This window comes from Uloborus diversus, chromosome 3 (genome assembly GCF_026930045.1).
Source record: "Uloborus diversus isolate 005 chromosome 3, Udiv.v.3.1, whole genome shotgun sequence".
In the NCBI taxonomy this organism is placed as follows: Eukaryota; Metazoa; Arthropoda; class Arachnida; order Araneae; family Uloboridae; genus Uloborus; species Uloborus diversus.
The window spans coordinates 69,581,014-69,601,304 of NC_072733.1; the positions used below are offsets into that span (position 1 = coordinate 69,581,014).

At 31.7% G+C, this 20,291-nt stretch overlaps 1 protein-coding gene across 1 annotated transcript in view; it reads left to right on the plus strand.

Annotated features, from left to right (window-relative positions):
- LOC129218259 (protein FAM199X-B-like) overlaps positions 1–20,291 on the plus strand; it is a 74,185-nt gene that overhangs the window by 9,173 nt on the left and 44,721 nt on the right. Inside the window, exons 2-4 of the mRNA XM_054852487.1 lie at positions 7,233–7,325; positions 17,970–18,124; positions 18,217–18,346. Of these exons, the coding sequence (XP_054708462.1) occupies positions 7,233–7,325; positions 17,970–18,124; positions 18,217–18,346 (378 nt within the window). The remainder of the gene's footprint in view (positions 1–7,232; positions 7,326–17,969; positions 18,125–18,216; positions 18,347–20,291) is intronic.

Sequence of the window (20,291 nt, forward strand, 5' to 3'; positions counted from 1 at the left end):
GTTTTATTTATTTATATTTTTGTTACAATTATTTTAAATACTGTTCAGAAATATATCTAGTATAATTTAACATAATGCAGAATTGTAGTTAAATATTGATACTTTAAAGAGCGATGCCTCCCCCCCCCCCTCCCGCCAAATATCAGAAAAAAAAATCCAGAATGATTTTCTTGTCATAGAAGAAGAAAACACTCAACTTTAAGTTTAATTGATGCACTTTGTGCCATCTCTAAATTCTAAAATTTCGTTTTAACAAAAAAATTTTTTTTTTTTTTTTTTTTTTTTGCGAAATTTTTTGATTTTTCACAAAATTAATTCATTTTTCACAAAATTATTTGATTTTTCACAAAAAACGGACCCTGTGAAAAATCCTGGACAGACCCCTGTATACAGTAAAACCCCTCCTAGTGGACACCCTCTTAATGCGGACAATTTTTGATTCACCATTTCCAATGCAAATAACATTATTAAACCCCTGTCCTGTGAACACCTCTATTGCGGACAAAAAAAAAAATCGTCTTGTTAGTGTCGGCATTAGAGGGATTTTACTGTATATATTTTTTCCTTCTTTGTCCCTATCTGAGAAATAGTTTTTCTTAAAAATCTGCAACGTACATCTCAACATTGCATTGTAAAGCTGAAAATTAGCGGTCGCCACTTACCAGGTGGCAGTGGCGAATCCAAGATTTTGTTTTGGGGGTGGCTGAGGTCATTAAAATTTTATGTCTTCTTGACACCACCCAAGTTCACTAATGTAAACAAAGGCATTCATCAAAAACTACATTAATCATTATTTCCTATCAAGGGGTATTAACGGCTAATAAAGTTTTCTGAATCACACTTGAAATCATCTAAAATTAAGTATTCAGTGGTAAAATGTTAAAATTTAATTGCCAGTGCGTTTCAAAAAAAAAAAGTCATGCATTTCGTACTCGATTGCTAAAAACTTTGAAGCAAAAAGTTTCATTCTAATGATGCATGCAAAAACCACATGGAAATTGCACATGGTATAAGGGAAATAGAAGAAAGAAAAGCCGAAAAATCGTAAACAAATATGTAGTTGAAAGCAGTGCGAAAATTTGACAAAATTTCAAGAATGGACTCTGAACGTGACAATTAAGAGGAGAGAGAAAGAAAAACAGGCACTTATGAGGTTTGCACTTTTTTTCTCTTATCCTTCTTTTAGAGAGAAAATCAATAAACTTTTGAAACAGGTAGGGAAAAATTACCAAAATTCGGAAGGAAAACTAACATTCCTGTTACTTTTGCATATTCGTGTATCAATTAGAAAAAGGGCAAAAACAAATTAAATGATAAATATAGGATAAATGTAGGAAATTATAGCATTTTTTAAAATATTTTACATTGAGGTGCATAGATATTTAAAAAAGACTATAAAAAAGTAGGTCTGGTCTGGAGGCGGCTGCAGCCTCATTGCCACCCCCCTTGGATTCGCCACTGCCAGGTGGCGATTGAAGTTGCAAAAATGGCGATTAAAAAATGTGTCATCGATGGCCAGCCCCGGGCGCCACTCTTGCTCAGTCACTCTACTTGCATTCCCAATCAAACCATATTCTCCTTACCCTGTCCCAAGCTGTGTACCCCTGATATATTTCTTTTCCTCACCTCTAGAGGGAGAAATTCAGCTGTAGCAGCATATAGTCCTGGCCCCACAATATATTCCCGTAAAAATTTTTAGGTCCCGAGAATTTCTCTTTAGAATCTTAATCTGTAGGTGTTCTAATATGAGAATATCTTGCGTAGACATGTTGAATCCTGCGCAAAATAATTTTATAGGCCATCAAAGAAAACAGCAATTTTGGTTCACTTGCTCATTACGTTTTTCGCAACGGGGTTTCTACAAATTTACTTTTAGTTTTGAACTGCAGTTTTTGGAGTGTAGGAAGTCTATTAATTATGTCATAAAAGCCGCTCTAGCTGTTTCCACAATTTTACGGAGATATCTCTGACATTTGTTGTTGAATATTCTGGTTACTAAAAAGTGGACAAAAATTGATAAATAATCCAAAATACTGATTTTAAACTCGTGTTTATCACATACATGTTTCTTCAACAACACAATAAATGAAAAATACAAGATTAGTTACTTCTAAAAACTGTTACAATCTGTTTTTGCATTGCATGTTATTGCACGGACGGATGTCTGTATCATTTGATGCCGCAACCACTCTTTTTGAACCATTTTTATCAGCCTAGTCTGTGTGTGGAAAAATTTGTAGATCTGCATCAATGAGTTATTCTAATTAAGCTCTTCAATGATCTGTCTCAAATCTCCTATGAAAAGTATTGCAGATTGCTTCTTCACTAATTGTTAAACCGCTAGCAATCACTGAAAATGTAGCATTTTTGGACATTTCTTCTATTTCCTTGCGTGCTAATAACTGTAAATTTTCCTTATTTGGCATTGAAGACCAGAATTTTTCTACCTGCATAGGTACTAGTGTTTTTCTGTCAATTACAGCAAGGTTTGTTGTGCCCAGGGTTGGGTTTTTTGCCGCAAAAAGGTATTTTTGCCGGGACAGTAGAAAAAACCATGGAAAAAACGGCAAAAACCTAATTGCAAATAGAGTAGCATTATATTGTTAATCAAGAAATAGTGACAATATAATATAAATAATGCACTTTAATATTTTAATTATGTCGCTCCATGTTACTTCTAATTTATAAGATGAAAAATAAATAAAAAAGAAATGTTGGGATTGCAAAACTTAAGATTTTAAATGTTTGCTAAAACAATTTTTTCAGAATGAGTCAATTCGTTCAATGTTAAAACAAAGAATGTTTACATAAGCTTAGTAAATTAATAAAAACATTGAATTCTAATTATATATATATATATATACAGTCGGACCTCCTTATATCGAAGTAGCAAATTGCCGTAAAAAAATTCGATATTTAGAAATTTCGATATATAGAAACAATCTTATTTTATAATAAAAACCTCCTAAAACAATAAAATTAAAGCTAATTTTCGTGTATGAAACCCAATTTCTAATTTATACGAGCATCGAATAAAATAAAAGTTAACCATTAAAAAAATAACAAATTACATATTTTTGCGTCTTTATACATCTTCACTTTCGCCAATTCAACTTGATCCATAACATTAGGGGATTTTCGTTTTGACAATGTAATCGAGAGGAAAGTAAAAAATCAATCTACTTAACTTGAATGATTTTTACTGCAGCTAAAAAGACTAGGAATGATAATCAACAGACAAAAGGGATAACTTGAAACTGATTTTACAATGTTACTGGTTACAACTAAGATTTGAAATACTTGAGGGAATTTAAGAACTCCAGAACGAAACAACGATCTTTCTACACACCCCTCAGCCCCAGATTCCTTATGAGTTTCGTAGCAAGCTTTAGTGAACATAATTTTCTCCTCTAACTTTCATTTTTCATGAGACAAAGTCTAAAGTGGAAAAAAAAAATCTTCGAATGTCTCGAAAAAAAAATTTGATATATAGAGATTTTTTCGATATATAGGAACACTTTTTCTGTGTAATGAACATATAAATTTGCTGGGATTTCGATACATAGAAAATTTCGATATGTGGAAGTTCGATGTATGGAGGTTCGACTGTTTGATATATAGAGATTTTTTCGATATATAGGAACACTTTTTCTGTGTAATGAACATATAAATTTGCTGGGATTTCGATACATAGAAAATTTTGGTATGTGGAAGTTCGATGTATGGAGGTTCGACTGTATATATACATATATATTTTATTAATCACTTTTTTTTATCCCACTAAGATTTTTGAGCTATTTAATTAATAACAGAATATTCACTTTAATATAGAAAAACATTAACTTTTCCTCACTAAAGAAATAATGCATTTACATGCAGTACAGAGATTTTTTTTTTTTTTTTTTGTACAATCAAAAATACGAAACCGTTTGTCAGTTGCTTCTCTCACGAAACTAGTTTATTGCTATGCCATGCTTAAACAACAAATAGGTTTTCATGAAGATGGTATAAACTATGATGATTTAAGTGATATTTCAATCTAAAGAAATGTGTATTTTGCTTTTTAATTACTTTTATTTCTTTTATTTTATTGTTGTATCTTGATTAAGTATACTTTATATAGATATTTATTATTCTGTAAAAAATGCTATAATAAACAAGCTAATTACATTTTCATTGTAAGTTAATTATTTGTCTTAGATGTTACGAACCAAAATTTTACGTTAATGTTTAAAAATTTAGGAATAAAAATGCTCCATAACTTTAAAAGTAAGTTAAACCTTAAATTCTTTTTAAACTATAAAAATAATTAAATTAAAATTTTATCAAAATCTTTTCATGCTTTTACTTTCATATAAAAGGAAAAAAAACTCCATAAGTTAACACAAAATCTATTTTTTCCACTTTGGCGAAAAGTTGCAAAAACCTATTTTTGCTGGGCGGTAAAAACCGTGGTTTTTTCCGCCCCCGGCAAAAACTTGCCAACCCTGGTTGTGCCCTTAGTTGGTTCTCTTCTCATCCTTTCAGATTATTTCACAAAATGCTGCAAATAACTATCGAACACAGCATGAAGTACATGAAAAGAGCACACAGAAATGAATTTGTGCAGAACATTGCTGATAATTTCGCCAAACGTTTTCTTCATTTAGCAGACTTGTGACATGAAATATATAACGAGGGAAGTTTTTATTGAGGATACTTTGCGAAATATAAAATGTTCTGGCAGCAGATATTTCTGCAATGTAGCTTGGTAGGTGAATCATCAGCACAAGGGGCGTGCACAAAGGGGGGGGGGGGGGAGAAGAGACCTGTTGTCCCATGCCTGAGCCTGAAGGGGGTCCAATATTTTTAGAACTAAGGGTGAAATATATGGATAAACAATATGGAAGGGGCCCCAGAAAAGTCATTTGTGACGGGGCCCAAAATTTCTGGGCACGCTCCTGACTATCACATAATGTGTTCGTTGGAAACAAGTAATGAGCTAAAATATTTTTTATGCATTCTCCCCTTTCTTTTGCTATTTCCATGTTTCTGCACCCTTGTTAAAGTCGATTCTTTCCCATTAGCTTAAAAGTGATATTTTATGAAGAACTGTGTGCATCAAAGCATGGTAGGTTGACTTTGGGAAGTAAATCAGACAATTTTTGAAATAAAATTTATCCAGCCTAAACTAGCGGTACTGTTCTGATCAATGATTCATAATGCTGAGAAGGCGAATCTTAACACTACCATTCACAAGTTGTTTAGTGAGAAAGCTGTCAAGTTGCTCTGTTTCAGAAATCTCATAGGGATTTATATGTTGATAGATAAAATCACAACAAGTCATTTGACATTTTCATCAAAATACTGGCTACAATTGCCTATAAAAATAATGATGCGGGACAGTCTCACGGTGATCCATTAAGTGAGAACTAGTAAGACCACGAAACACATTGCATATCATTAAAATTTCATGATACTCTAAATGCCACTCGGCAACATACTTTTTCTCGTCTGCCCTGCAATTTCTCCAGCACTTTTTTGTGACCGTTGAATCGTTTGTTCCAACTTCATCTCTGGCTTCACAGCATTGAATTTACCATTCTATTTTTTTTACAACAAACAACAAATTTACCTTCCCCTTCAGAATTCTCTCATTAAATCCCCTTCAAAAGGTATTTTTGATCAAAAAATCCCTTTCAGAAGGTATTTTTGATCGAAAAAACTCATTCAGAAGGTTTTTTCATTAAAAAAAACCACTCCAGAAGGTATTGCTGGCTGCGCTGGGGACCTTGAAAAATATTGATGTGCATAAAAGATTTTACATTTTAAAATAGTTTGGTTTCATTAAGAGTTATTAATTTTTGTACACTTTTAGTAACCAGAATGTTATACAAAAAACGTCAGACATATCTCAAGTAAATTGTGGAAAAAACCAGAGCGACTTTTCTTACATAACTATTACATTAATCAACTTTCTGGGCTCAAAAAATCTCAGTTCAAAACTAAAATTAAATTTATAGATATGCACATTGCGAAAAACATAATGAGCAAGTGAACCAAAATGGCCGCTATCTTTGGTGGCCTGTAAAATTATTTCGCGCAGGATTCAACATGTCTACCCAAGATATTCTCACATTAGAACACCTACAGATCAAGATTCTAAAGAGAAAATCTCTGGACTTAAAATATTTTACGGGCCTACATTGTGGGGCCTGGAATAGTACTGTCATTTGCACTTTGAACCTGCCTTGCAATCGCTGCTCAGCGATTGAGTGATGGAAAAAAAAGTAACACAACTCAAAACACACATTTTGCGGTTTATTTAAAAATATGTAACAGTTTGAGATGTTGCTTACAACAGGAAAAACATCATAAAGGTCCTTATGGTTTGCAAAATGATTTACTAATGCTCTAAAACCAAACTTTTTCGTTTTGCACTGTACTAAAAGTTTTTTTTTTCTCTACTGTAAAATTTATGCTTTTTGTGTTGCCTTTCTTGCATGTGGACGATATTCTGATGATACTTTTTTTTTCATTATTAATAAAAATTTAAAACATGGTTGCAGTTTTAAGAATTGACTACTAACATTAAAAAGTGGCCACTAACAAAACTGAGTCTACCAGCCACTGGCTACTAACCAAATTTCCCAGTTTTCAACTTTATTGCACTGTTTGTGCTACTAGGCTTATCATTAGCTTTGAATCGAAACTGACATTATAGATAGTGCACCTGCGCAGAAACCATTTGAGAATTCAACTGTTCTAGAAGTCGAGGGATATCCATCCCCCCTGAACAATGGCGCACTCTCTCAAATATAATGCAGCATCCCTCTAGAACAAGAGCCCTTGCCACCCACTCACAAAAAATGAGATTTAAAAGACTCCTAACAAATTTCTGTAATATTAGGCAAGCAACAAACACTGTAGATTTTAAGGTACCCCCAGTTCATGATATTTAACACAATACAATTTAAAATGACAAGTGTCAGAAAAAGAATGGGAGAGCCTTTTTTAACTACATTTAGTCAGTTAAGTAAAATAAGAATGCTTTTTGAAAATTTGGGTGTAAATTCTTTGTTTTAACTGCTAATTTTACATAGCATGTAATTCGATGAAACACCGTAGAAAATGATGAATTTAGATTATTTGTAAATTTTCAGATGTTTTGTACATGTAATTTCATCCACCCTTGTTTCTAAATTAGTGCTTTCTTTTCACACAGCGTAAAATAATATTTCTTTTGTTTGCAGTTCATGGGACTTGGATCTATTTCATGATTTTGAGCCTGTTGCTAAGACATTTTCAAATATTGATCTTGAATCTATCGAGTATGATCTAGAAAGGTAATGTCATGGCTTACTTTGTAAAATTTTGACTTGATATTTAAAAAAAAAACGTAAATAAATTTGACTGATTAAATATAACTGACATATGAAGGGCCACGGGGAAGCATGATCATAGTCTACCATGCTCAAATTTCCCTCATTAAGATTTTGAGCTTGAAATCTTGAATCGTTTCCAAGTTAGCCTCATTCTTCCCTGTTAAAACTCACTCACTATGATGATTCTTGCCTGAATAATATTTTGCTTGAATACTGTCTGTGATAATCTAAGTGTTCCCATAGGTTAACCAGAGTGTTTTAGAAAAATAGACTTTGATCATTCTTCCCCCTAGCCCTTCATATGAGTTTCTTTTTCATGGTGTATAAGACAAACCTTTTTTTTTCTGTTAAATGGAGAAAAATACCCTATCTTAATGTAAAATGTGTTAAATTCAAATATGTAAGCAGTTTTCTCTATCACCCATGGATTTTTATGTAACACTAGACTGAAGTTTGGAAGTAATGCGCATAATCACGTCCATGATTAATGCTAAAATAATGATAAAAATTGTTCATTTCTTTCTGTATTTGGCATCAGGAAAATCTCTCATAAGTGTCTAGCATTAATCAGCTAGAATTTATTTACTTGTACAATGCCCTCTAAAGATGCGTTTTTTTAACTTTAAAGAACTAATATGTAGAAATTCTGGATTTAAGTATTCAAATTCAGCATCAGTGTTACAAAGTCTTTACGAAGTTTTGAAAATATAAAATACCCCCAAAGCAGAATACTATTAAATTTGCAACGTACGTCGCAGAACAGATGCCTGAGCTGCAGAACAATTCTGTTCAAATGTGAGAGGAAAACTGTCAAATTTCTGCAGAAATTTCAGTGAGATTTCTGCAGAAACAGCGGTGCAGAAAATCTGCAGAGACCGCGATGCCGAAAATCTGCAAAAACTGCAGATTTTCTGCAAATATCTTCCAACTCAAGGTAGAATTTTGCAGAAATTCTGCAGATTTCTTAAAATTAGAAGAAAATCTAAAATTCTCGCAAATTACGATAATTTGGCGGAAAGCTCGAAATATTGAATTTGATAAGTCCTTTGTCGGACTTTCCCAATTGATCTTGATCCACTGCAATTTCGCCATACACGTATGTTTTAAACATGCCAACATTGAAACACATCTGTCACTGAAAATTGCGTGTCTTGTTTGAGATTTCAATCCCTTTGCATCCAAAAAATATTTTAATTATTTAGAAAGTTTTGAAGTGTTTTATTATATGCAACCTAAACTCGACTCATTTATTATTTTAGTAATTTCTTTATTTAGTAACATTATTTTAATTGCTCCTTCATGCCATGTAAAATTGACCAAAAAAATGTGGTTTGACACCTAGGTTCGGATTTTTATAAAGTTTTGTATCATTGCTCTTTCTATGCATTTTAGAAAGCATATAAACTATTTTCGGGGAATCTCAATCGATTTAGATTTGACACCTTGTTTAACTTTTTTTGATTGTATATTTTTCATGTTCAAATAATTTTCCAAATTCTTTAATTAGTCATTTGGTTGAAATTTGTGATGTTTCCGAAAATTTCTCATTTCCACAAAAATAATTAGCAACAGCCCAGTAAAAAAGTTTTTAAAAAAAAATTATATGAAACGATTTTGATTTTTGGCACCCAATTTGTGGAATATGTGACGTTGCAGAACATTGTAAAGTATTCTGCTTTGGGGTAAAATACCAGTAGAATAATAGGTCCAGTCTTTTTTTTTAAATTCTTCTAATTATATTCTAATTATTCGCTAGTGATACTGCAGCAACGTGTATCAATCATGCTATAGTATAATTTTTAAACTAGTTTCAAAAGAGTTAATACCTGATATTAAAATATGAAAATATCCATTAGGGTTAGTACTATTACATTATACAACCCAAATTCAAAGTAATAGAATATTTCCCACTTTTTGGAAAAAAGTTTATTCTAACCAAATATAAGTGCAAATTAGGTATTCAAATGAGCGTGCCACCTTTGTTAGACCTTAAAGTGAATTTCATTTCAAATATACTCAATTAAAAATAATCTTAAGGCAGAATAATCCAAAAGTTTATAGTATTGAAGATTTACATTGAGTCAAAAAATTAGAATATTCAAATTAAAGGGGAAAGAAACAATATCAATACTAGAATGCATCCTTTTTTGCTGGATTCAATGTTTTAATCCTTTCTCACTCGGATTCGACCACCTATTTACATTAATCGTTTCTGACACTGTTTCCATACCCTCTTCAATGTGGCAACAAGCTCAATTTTGTTGGTGGGCACCAGGTCTTGAACCGCTTTCTTTAGATTTGACGGTACAACAAGATCTTGATCGTATTGAGATTGGTAGCTTGACCAGTTTAATACTGAAATTCCTCTCTGATTAAAATCTACGAGTCGATTTAGAGATATGACATGGAGTAGAATCTTGCTGAAAGGTAAAATGTGTTGCTAAATGTGTAACTGCTGTGCCTCAGATGAAGTATCATGCAGTATTATTGATAAACAGCCGAATTCACGCATTGGTTTATTTTAAGATATATAAAACTTCCCAATTTCCAGCAGCCCTTATGCACCCACAAACTAAGAAGGATGTGTCAAAGTGGAGAGAACGTCTTACACAAGATTTCTCATACGCTTTTCTTTTTAAATGTCAAACCCGAACGCCTTTTTTGTTCACAGATATTTCAAAAAAAGATTCATCATTGAATATAATACTTTTCCAACCTTGTTGCCCCCGTATGAGCTTCTGTTTGCTCCAGGAGAATCGTGCACGTTTCTGCTTTTTTTATATCCTTGATCTTGCCTTGTAGATTCGCAATTAAAACTGCAGTTTATGCAATTGTCCAAGTTAGTTGGCGTGGATAAGATAACTATACATTCTTTCCAACCAGGGTTGGCAAGTTTTTGCCGGGGGCGGAAAAAACCATTGTTTTTACCGCCCGGCAAAAATAGGTTTTTGCCAGTTTTTGCCAAAGTGGCAAAAATAGGTTTTGTGTTAGCAACTTACGGGCAGTTTTTTTTCCTTTTATATAAAAGGCTTTGCCATTTTCTGTAGAGTGAGCTAGTATTACTAAAAAGTAGAGTGAATATAGAATGCACATATTTATCAGCTTTTTTTTCTTCTTTTTTAATTCTTCTCTTGGCTACCCATTTTCCCAGTAAGTGAGAAAAAATGCATTATTTCTTTAGTGAGGAAAAGTTAATATTTTTCTATATTCAAGTAAATATTCTGTTATTAATTAAATAGCTTAAAAATCTTAGTGGGATCAAAAAAAAGTGATTAATTAAATATACATATATATATAATTAGAATTCAATCTTTTTATTAATTTACTAAGTTTAAGTAAACATTATTTGTTTTAGCATTGAAGGAATTGGCTCATTCTGAAAAAATTGTTTTAGCAAACATTTAAAATCTTAAGTTTTGCTATCCCAACATTTGTTTTTTATTTGTTTTTCACCTTATAAATTAGAAGTAACATGGAGAGACATAATTAAAATATTAAAGTGCATTATTTATATTATATTGTCACTATTTCTTGATTAACACTATAATGCTACTTTATTTGCAATTAGGTTTTTGCCGTTTTTTCCATTTTTGCCATGGTTTTTTCCACTGTGCCGGCAAAAAACCCAACCCTGTTTCCAACACTTATGGCCGTAAGAAGTATTTTTAAATGATTATTTTGGACGATCTACTTTAATTTGGGTTCATCTCTGCCAGGTGTTACGATTTCTCTGACTCGTTTGCTTCGGTTATTTTCAATTGGTCAGTCCTCCTATATTCCTTATTAAAATCTTACTTACCAGAGATTGTGAAACGTTCATTTGAATCGAGTTGGATATTTTTTTTCTAACTTTAAGAAATGATACCATATGTAACTTCTTTTTTTTTTTCCTATTTATCACCTTGACAACCCATTTTGAGCAATAAAAGGCTTTTAAAAAAGCGTAAAATTTCCTGGATGCCAAGCTTCATACTTGTGACAAACTATCGGTTAACAGGTATGCAAATATTTTTGCTAATTTTTGAAATTCACATTGAATGAATAGATTATTCTAATTTTTTGACCCATATACAAAAATCTATTTTTCCAATGTGTTAATGATCCATAAGTTGTTGAAATAATTTCTGAAAAGTTGTTTAAATTGATTCACCCATTCATGAATAACGAGTTTTACTCTTTTTAAGTTGCCTGCATTCGTTTTTCCCAAGTCAAAGAGAAGTTTTGTTCAAGCTGTTCTGATATTCTATTATTTTGAATTTGGGTTGTATAATATATTCCTTTTTTAATTTTACGTTCAGCAAACGTATTGTTTTATTAATTAAATTGACATTTGTTATCTTATGTGTAGAGATTATTATTATAAAGAATATAGTACATGATTTATAAAAGCCAAAAAAAACCCAGCTTTTTTTCATAAAAGGCCAAAAAAGACCGGCTTTTTTAATAAAAGCCGGCTAGCCTGGCCTTTTTCTAAAAAAGGCCGGCTTTTTCGCAGCCCTACGAAAATGGGTGCCATTAACACTAACCACCTTGACTGCAGTACCAGCAAACATGACTACCTTCACTTTTCTTGTTTTTATGACACAATTTTAATTGTTAATTGGATGCCTCACTTACCAAATCAATTAACTCCATAAATCAAAAAGTCGAGAAAAGTAATGAAGAAGATGGTGTTTTTCATAGAAGTGAATGGACCCTCGTGTTACATTTTCTGCCATTACGTGGTCAGAAATCTACTGAACCAAAACTTTAATATAAATTCACACCCAAAGGTTTGATAAAACTCTATTAAAGCAGAAATGAGGTTTTTTTTTTTTTTTCAAAAGTGGAGTTAATTGATTTGGCAGTTGAGGCATCCAATTATGAATTTGTATCATTACGTGATATACACAGGAAACATAAATCATTTAACGCCCATGATTACAAATAAACTGGGTGATGTAAAAATTCCGATTAGATATTTGAAATCAGCATCAATATTTACCCTCAAAATACTGTAAATATTTCATTTGTCAAAATCTTTGCTTACCAGTGTAATCAATATTGCATGGCCTGTAATTTTTTTTATTTTACAAAAATTACAAAGGATATGAGGAAAGGATGCCAACACTACAAATAGCATTAAACACATGGGCACTTGTCTTAAGGCACTTGAAAATGCTTTAACGTGCTTCATTTCACTGACCTGTTGCAAAAGGGTCCTTTAAAGTGCAAAGTTTTGAGCAAAAATTCTTATTTATTTATACACAGTGCTTTATTTTTGATTTTTTGAAAAATGAAAAATTGTTTTCTCTCTTTAATTTTTTTTTCCTTTTATTTCTTTTACTGAAATTTGAATTCCAATGAATTTATAATCAAAGTAAAACATGCTAAACTGGTAATATTTTTGAAATACAAATCAGGGTTAGCAAGCTTTTCCCCCACCCCCGTTAAATACCTTGATAAAAACTGGTTCTAATTAAATAATAGCTTGGAAGAAAGAAAAAAAGAAGAAAATTTACAAAAATGGACAATGAAGTGGATTTATTGATAAATATTTACATAACACAGAGATTTCAAATCTTAATCCTATTCATATTCTTCGTCTTCTACTTACACATTGGGTTTTAGCATCATGTAACAAAGCACATTAGATGCTTTTTTCAGTGTTTGTAATGCCTTCAGAGAAAAATGTCTTTGACTGATTTGTCAAACATTCCATTTGAGTGGACAAGAATCTGGCAACAGTTACTGATAATGCAAAAAAATTCTGTGTAAATATCACACCGAACCATTATTTTTTTTCTATAGATGCCTACATTTTGAAAAACGAAATCTTTTTACATCTGATATGAGAATCATATTTCATTCTTTTTTCAAGCTAACTTCGCTTTATTAGGATGCAAATAAATGAAAAGGGTTCTTTATTTTTGTAGCAAAGCTTATTTCAGGTTTTTAAAGCGGAATAGGGAAGTTTTCGATTTTTCAATTTTATTTTTACATGATAGAGTAACATGTATGAACATCATAGGTGAAAAAAATTTTGCAATACGATAAGTAGTTTTTTTTTAAATTAATTTTTAAAGTTCAAGCACTTGTGACGTCAAATGGCATAGGAAGTGACGTCATGCGCTCTTCCGATAGGGGAGAAGCCGAAGGTCACGCATTCGACTTCGAAGACGAAATGTAAAAGGCTTATCTCCTGGCATTTAACTCCTCGCGTTTTTGGAACATTACACCTCTCATCCTCTCGGAAATATTCGAATATCATCATTGATGTTACATGAGGAAGATTATTTAGATTGTGCTTTAACGAATCCGGTCTCCGTAGTGTGTTCAAAAGGATTATTGAATTTCTAAAAAATAAAAATATCAGCGCACTTAAAATGTCCCTAGCGAAAACAGAGGATCTTCGGCGGAAGACTGCCCATTCGCGCCCTGTGACGTAGGCTCGTGACGTTTCAGAAGAGCGCACTTTTGCGCGTGGATTTTTAAAAATTCATTAAAAATCAACCACAGTGTTTTAAAATTCGGTGATGGTGAATTTTTTAGTTTTGAGGGTCAATTAACAATATCCAATAGCCAAAATATGAACATTTAATGGGTTACAACTTCCCTATTCCATTTTCTTTTATGAGTCAATAATTAAAATGCTGAATCGATCGTTTATTTTTTATTTTATTTATTATTATTATTATTTTTGCTTCAACTGTGTCCAAATATTAATGATATGTTTATCATAGGGCTCTAAAATGCAATTCTAAAATAATTTTATCCAAAATATTTATTTTACAAGCCGTTTTTATACTTTTGATGCCTTCACTTTGAAGATTGCAATCTCTTTGCATCCGCTATGGGAATCTGATTTTTCGCATTTTCAATGTTTAGTACGCTTAGTTAAGAAGTAAACAAATAAAATATTTTTTATTTTTGTAAAAATCATGGAATTTATAAGTTTTAAACGAAACTCTGTGCTCTTAAACAGTGTCTTGGGTTAAAAATTTAAATGCTGAACCCCTGACTGAATTTTTTTTTCTTACAGTTGTTTTAAATACTATACAAATAACATTTCTAGTATAATTTAACATGATGTAGAATGGTAGATAAATATTGATACTTGAGGGGTGCCCATCTCCCAGTGAGCGATGCCTCTCCCCCCCCCCCAAATACTAGAAAAGCACTAAAGAATGATATTCTCAACAGAAAAGAGGGAAAACGCTCAACTTAAAGTATCAATGATGCAGTTTCCACAATCTCAAGAGTCTAAACTTTCGTTTTTGCGAAAAAAAAAATTTTTTGCAAAATTATTTGATTTTTCACAAAAGTATTTGATTTTTCACAAAATTATTTGATTTTTCACAAAAAACGGACCAGACCCCTGAAAGCATTCTTGATAATTGCAGACGCTTTAGGTATAATGTGACTGGTTACTTACACAACGATTTAGACAGTTTTTCTGATCATTTTGCAGATACTAGCGAAGTACCTTTACTAATAATAAAGCTGAAAGTCTGTCCGGATCTCTGTCTGTCAGAATCTCAGTGATGCGCATAGCGTCTAGACTATTCGGCCAATTTTCATGAAATTTGACACAAAGTTAGTTTATAGCATGGGGGTGTGCACCTTGAAGCGATTTTTCGAAAATTCGATGTGGTTCTTTTTCTATTCCAATTTTAAGAACAAAATTCTCTTAAGATAAACGAGTTAATTACGAAATCAACCTACCAATAAAATACCCTACCAGTCACTTCAGCTGTAGATTCTGTTTCCTTTTAAATATCTGCATGATGTAAAGAATTCTTGTTGGTCTTTTCTGAGACTTCATTCCGTGCTGCTTTAGAGAGGTGCAAAGCTGTAAGAATATCCACTTTGCATTCTTCACCTTCTTCAAGTGCAGAAATAAACTGTTAAAAACCACATGATTCAAACACCAAACTACCAACATGTCAACCCCTTTTCCTTAGGAATCCGGAAATTTCACTTTTTTTTACCCTTTATTTTTTCTGTGCTGTGGTGGAGGTTTAATTCTCCTCCACCTCCTCTCATAGTTGGATTGAACACTGAAAACTAACATGCAGTTATGTCATAAATAATAATATGGGTCTTTCAACTTATTTGTTTTATTGGAAAAAGCACCGGAAATAGTGTCCGCTGAATTCGGTCACTGTATTAGTAGACGATACAGGACGATCGATGTACCGAAAGCAAATTAACATAAAGTTGGGACCTTTACCACTGGTCATTATAATGAGCGTCGACTGCATTTTCATTCAACCAGGATTACTATTTAAAGCAGCAGCACTTTTTTTTTTGGTATATATATCAGTCTTGCAAATACAGATGAACGAGCGAACCATGTTCACAGAAAATTTTTGGCTCTGCAGAATTTTTTTTACAACTACTAACATTAATTTAAGAAAAAAAAGAGAAGAAATTTTAAAAAAAAACCCCACACTTTATTTCTGTTTCTTCCGAATCTTGTGCTAAATTAATCTAAAAAATAACTATCTCTTCTTGAAATTGTGATGAGCATAGTATGCTAAAGACAAATGAGTAAACAGTTGCAAAAGGAGACTGCTTCTATTATGACTGTATGATTTTATTTTTTACACAGCCTGAATGCATATAAAGAAAATTCAAACTATGTAAATTAAACAACTTTACAGACTATGGAACGGTCTCTGTCGGTGAATCCTGCTGTAAATCAGGGTTCGTACGCTCCGGGAAAATCTGAAATTGTCAGGGAAAATGAGATGGTTAAAAAGGTCAGGGAAAAGTCGGGGAATTTTAAAATTTGGGCTCAGAATTTTTATTTTCCAATTTTTCCCCGGGAATTTTGTACTATGAGATCTAATCTTTGTTTTATCAATGTCTCCTGAAAAAAAATTTAAAATTTTGAGGGAAAATGCTAGCAATAAAAAAAGTGGCTACCCAGAAAAAAAAATCTGCAGTCGCCATTTTTGGTCCTCAGTAGTTCCCGAGAAAAAAAAATCCTAGGATGAATAGGAATTATGCACAAACTCAACAGGGGAGAAAACAATTTACTGCTTCTGAAGCACAAGCCTGAGGATGAGAGGGTCGATCGGGAAAAACCATTTTTTGAACGAAAAGTCTTTTAAGCTACGTGGTAAATGTAATCACCATTTTCGGTCATTCACAAGATGGAAGTAGACAAGATGCTTAAATGCTAAGTTTCCAAAAACAAAGCAGAATTGGATGTTTTCCTTAACTGCTAAATACTGAAAGTAACGCAAAATGTGCTGCAAATCGTTAACTTTTAGCGTAGTTGATCATTCCCACTATGGAAGTACAACAAGACTTTTTAAGTGCCTAGGTTTCCGAAAACGGCATTGTATGTTTATTGAAATGCAAACTATTGAAAATGACTCAGAATATGCCTTTTTTTTTGTTTGGATAATTCGTAATTATTATTTGGAAAAATGCAAAAAAATTTTTAGAATTTTTTATTCTAATTGATTTAGACGCTTCTGTGCTAAAGATTATTTATGACTGCTTTTATGCTACAATTTCAAAGATCTACTTATCTTAATTTTTTTTGACTTAGTCGTCGTATTTGGTTGTTTGCAAGATGAAAGTAGATGTAAATTTCCAAAAACAGAATTGGATGCTTATCTCAATGTAAATTAATGAAAATGAAAGTAATATAAAATGTGCAATAAACTATGAATTTTTAAAAATTACTTTCTAGAAAATGAAAATTTTAATGTATAAACATCCTTTAATATGCTAAAGAAAAAAAAAGCTGATGATTATTGGCATTGGCCTATGATCGGCGGGTGTTGATTTTTGTTATTATGCATTATATGGTATGCCAATTGATGCAAAAAGTTAATCTTATATTAAAAAATGGCTTTGTATTTTGCTCAATATGTTTTGTGTTTATCTTAAACTTTATATTTTTCACTCTACACACAAAAGAGAATAAGATAGTGTTAAGAAGTGTTTAGTGAAACATAGTGTAGAAAATCGAACTGCTCATTAAATATTTTGATGAAATAAAAAATGATTAATAAAAAAGCGGAACACTGTGCCCCACCTCCCCTATTTGCCCTTTGTGACATTTGTTTACTTAATTTTTCCATTACAATATTTAACGAGATTTTTAGTATAAATAAAGTTATACAGTTTCACTGTCACACCAATCACAAAAAAGATGCTTAAGTTACCATAGCAAATCTATTCTTCCATGGAAAAAAAGAACCTTTCCAAAGTTATATTTGCAGAATTGCAGATCAGAATATGAGTAATGTTTTAATTTGATCAAGTTTTTATTCTCTGAGAAAATTTTGGTGTGACCGGTGTTCAAATAATTCCTTTATTTTTGTAAAAGTTCCTATATTTTCCTATATGTTTTTTTTTCTCGAATGTCGCTTCTAGGCATGATGAAGTAAAAATTGATCTTTTACAAGGTAATATTTCTGGTTTGTCTGTGAAGGGAAATCTAATCATTTAACCTGGTAGAAGTCACGTGCTATACAGCACACGCAAGGTCCTGCAGGGTAGCTGTATGAGACCATATATTAATTTTTTCTTAATGCGATTTATACATGTAAATTTGAACACAACAGTTCATTGTCAATTTAAGTAGATTTTATTTACCTATAGGGAAGATAGTAAGCTATCAAGTTATTCTACTACTCCAAATGATTTCAGTTCTAATTCATCTGACTATGAAGGTTTTAGCTTAGATGACCTAGATACTCTGTTGCCAATATCTGATACATTTGTGTCCCAAATTCTTGAAGAAGATAATGCAATTGGTAAGAAAATATTTTACAGAATAAGTTTTAGTTCCTTAGTAAAGATTTCATTCTTTTAGAAATGCTCAGTATAGATTGGTATATTTTTTTAGGCTTCAGTGATTTGGAATGGTCTCCTTTTCCTGAGAGTCCAAAAAAAAATCACACCAAAGGGAAAAGTCGGACAAACTCTTCTAATCAAAAAAATAAATCTGTAGAAATTATTTTATCAACAAAACCATGGTAAGTTGCTTTGTTTCTTTCAATTTTTCTTTTAACTTAGCTTAAACTAATGATTATATTAAATGTTGTTTACACTAAAAGATTAAAGATTTTTGATAAATAACTCTCATTTTAATGCAATACATACAATAAGAATTAACTGTTCTGCTTTTCAATTTGATGCTTTTATTTTACGCTGCAATGAAATTCCATTTCAACAAACTAAATTTTCAGTCCCTATTTAATTGCCATAATATTATTTGAATTCCATTACAACGAAATTTCCGATGTAACAAATAAAATTTGCGGTCCTTTGAATTTAGCTGTAACGGGATTTCACTGCATGTCTTCTGAATGTAAATGAAACGTTTTCAAGTACCTACGTTTAATTTTTTAAGTAAACATTTTATGTACTGTTTGAGCCTCTTTCTCGATATCTCGAAAACCTTGATGTAACGAAACATTATTTTCCCCCTTGACTTTTCGTATTTATCTAATATTATTTTTCATTCTTATGTCGAAGAGTTTAATCAAAACCTTGTGTCAAATATGTTTTGAAGTCGGATTTAATTTTTCCGGAAAAACCGTAGTTTATTGTCTTGAAGCAACTCAAGAAATGTTTTCAAAAATTTCTCTCACCCGTCATTATTTCTTTCAGGGGTTAGGATTGATTCAGTGAAACTTATCTACTGTCACTTTCAATCTAGAGCGGGGGGATGTAAGAAAATCTAAGTCCTGAGAAGCACAAAACACATACCTAAAACTTTTCGCCCCCTTCTCACGCCATTTCGTTTGACCCTATTTCCACCTCCGTCAAAAGGGGAGATAATGGTAAACCCCTTTAGAGACACAAAGAATAAGAATGATGCAATCCTTTGTCCAACTTCCTTTACTCCAGGACGCTTGGATCTCGTTTGAAACCATTCTGCAGCTTGGTAATCCAAATCTTTGAAAAAGGTTTAGTCATGCTAATTCTGGTAACGTGAACTGGAGATGTTATATGTATAGTATTTAAATTATTGAATCAAAATAAATTAATAAAATTAAATTCTTTACAGATGTTCAGTATTGAACTTTTTGACAAGTGATACTCGTTAAGAGCGCAGCATTTCATTTAGAACTTATACATCCTGTGATTTTAACAAAAATAAAAAAAATATATATTTGTTTACCTCTTGACAAAGTGTATTAAACATCAAAAATTCGAAAAAAAAAAAAAAAAAAACGATTCCCATAGTGAAAGAAAAACAAAAACAAAAAGATCACGATTTTAAAAGTAATTATATCAAAAACATTAAAAATGGCTTTTAAGATTTTATTTTTACAAAATTATTTTAGAGTTGCATTTTAGAGACCTATGATAAGCATATCATTTAATGCCAGTTGTTGGAAGTAGCACGTTATAAGTAGCAACGCTACTTTAGTAGCTACATTTTTTAGTAGTTTGTAATGTAGTGCACTATTTTTTCAAAAAAGTAGAGTAGTGTGTAATTTGAAAAAAAGTTGTAGTTTGTAGCTTCTGATATTGATTAATAATTTAAAAGTAGTTTTGGAAACTGCTTTTAAATTACATTAAAGAAAAACATTTTATCTGTGGCGTAAGAAAGGGGATGGTGTCCAAGTTCGGACCCGTAGCTTAAAGCTCAAAATTAGTTAGATCCCACAAAATATAAGTTCCTATAAAATTAATTTCTATTTTTAAAAAAATGTTTTTTTCTTCTGTTTAAATTTGTTTTCCTCATCAAATCAATTTTAGGTATATGTTTGTCAAAATTTCAATCGAATTATGACTGCTTCTATTTGCAATTTTCAAGCAGTTGAATTGTAAAAATTTGATTCTTTTAACTTTTTAATCTTTTCTTGAAGCAAATATTCGTTAAAATGATTTTAAAAAAAGAAAAAAAATAGATAATTAGTAATATTTCATGTTCAAATGAGCTAATTTGTTAATCTGAGCAACTTATCG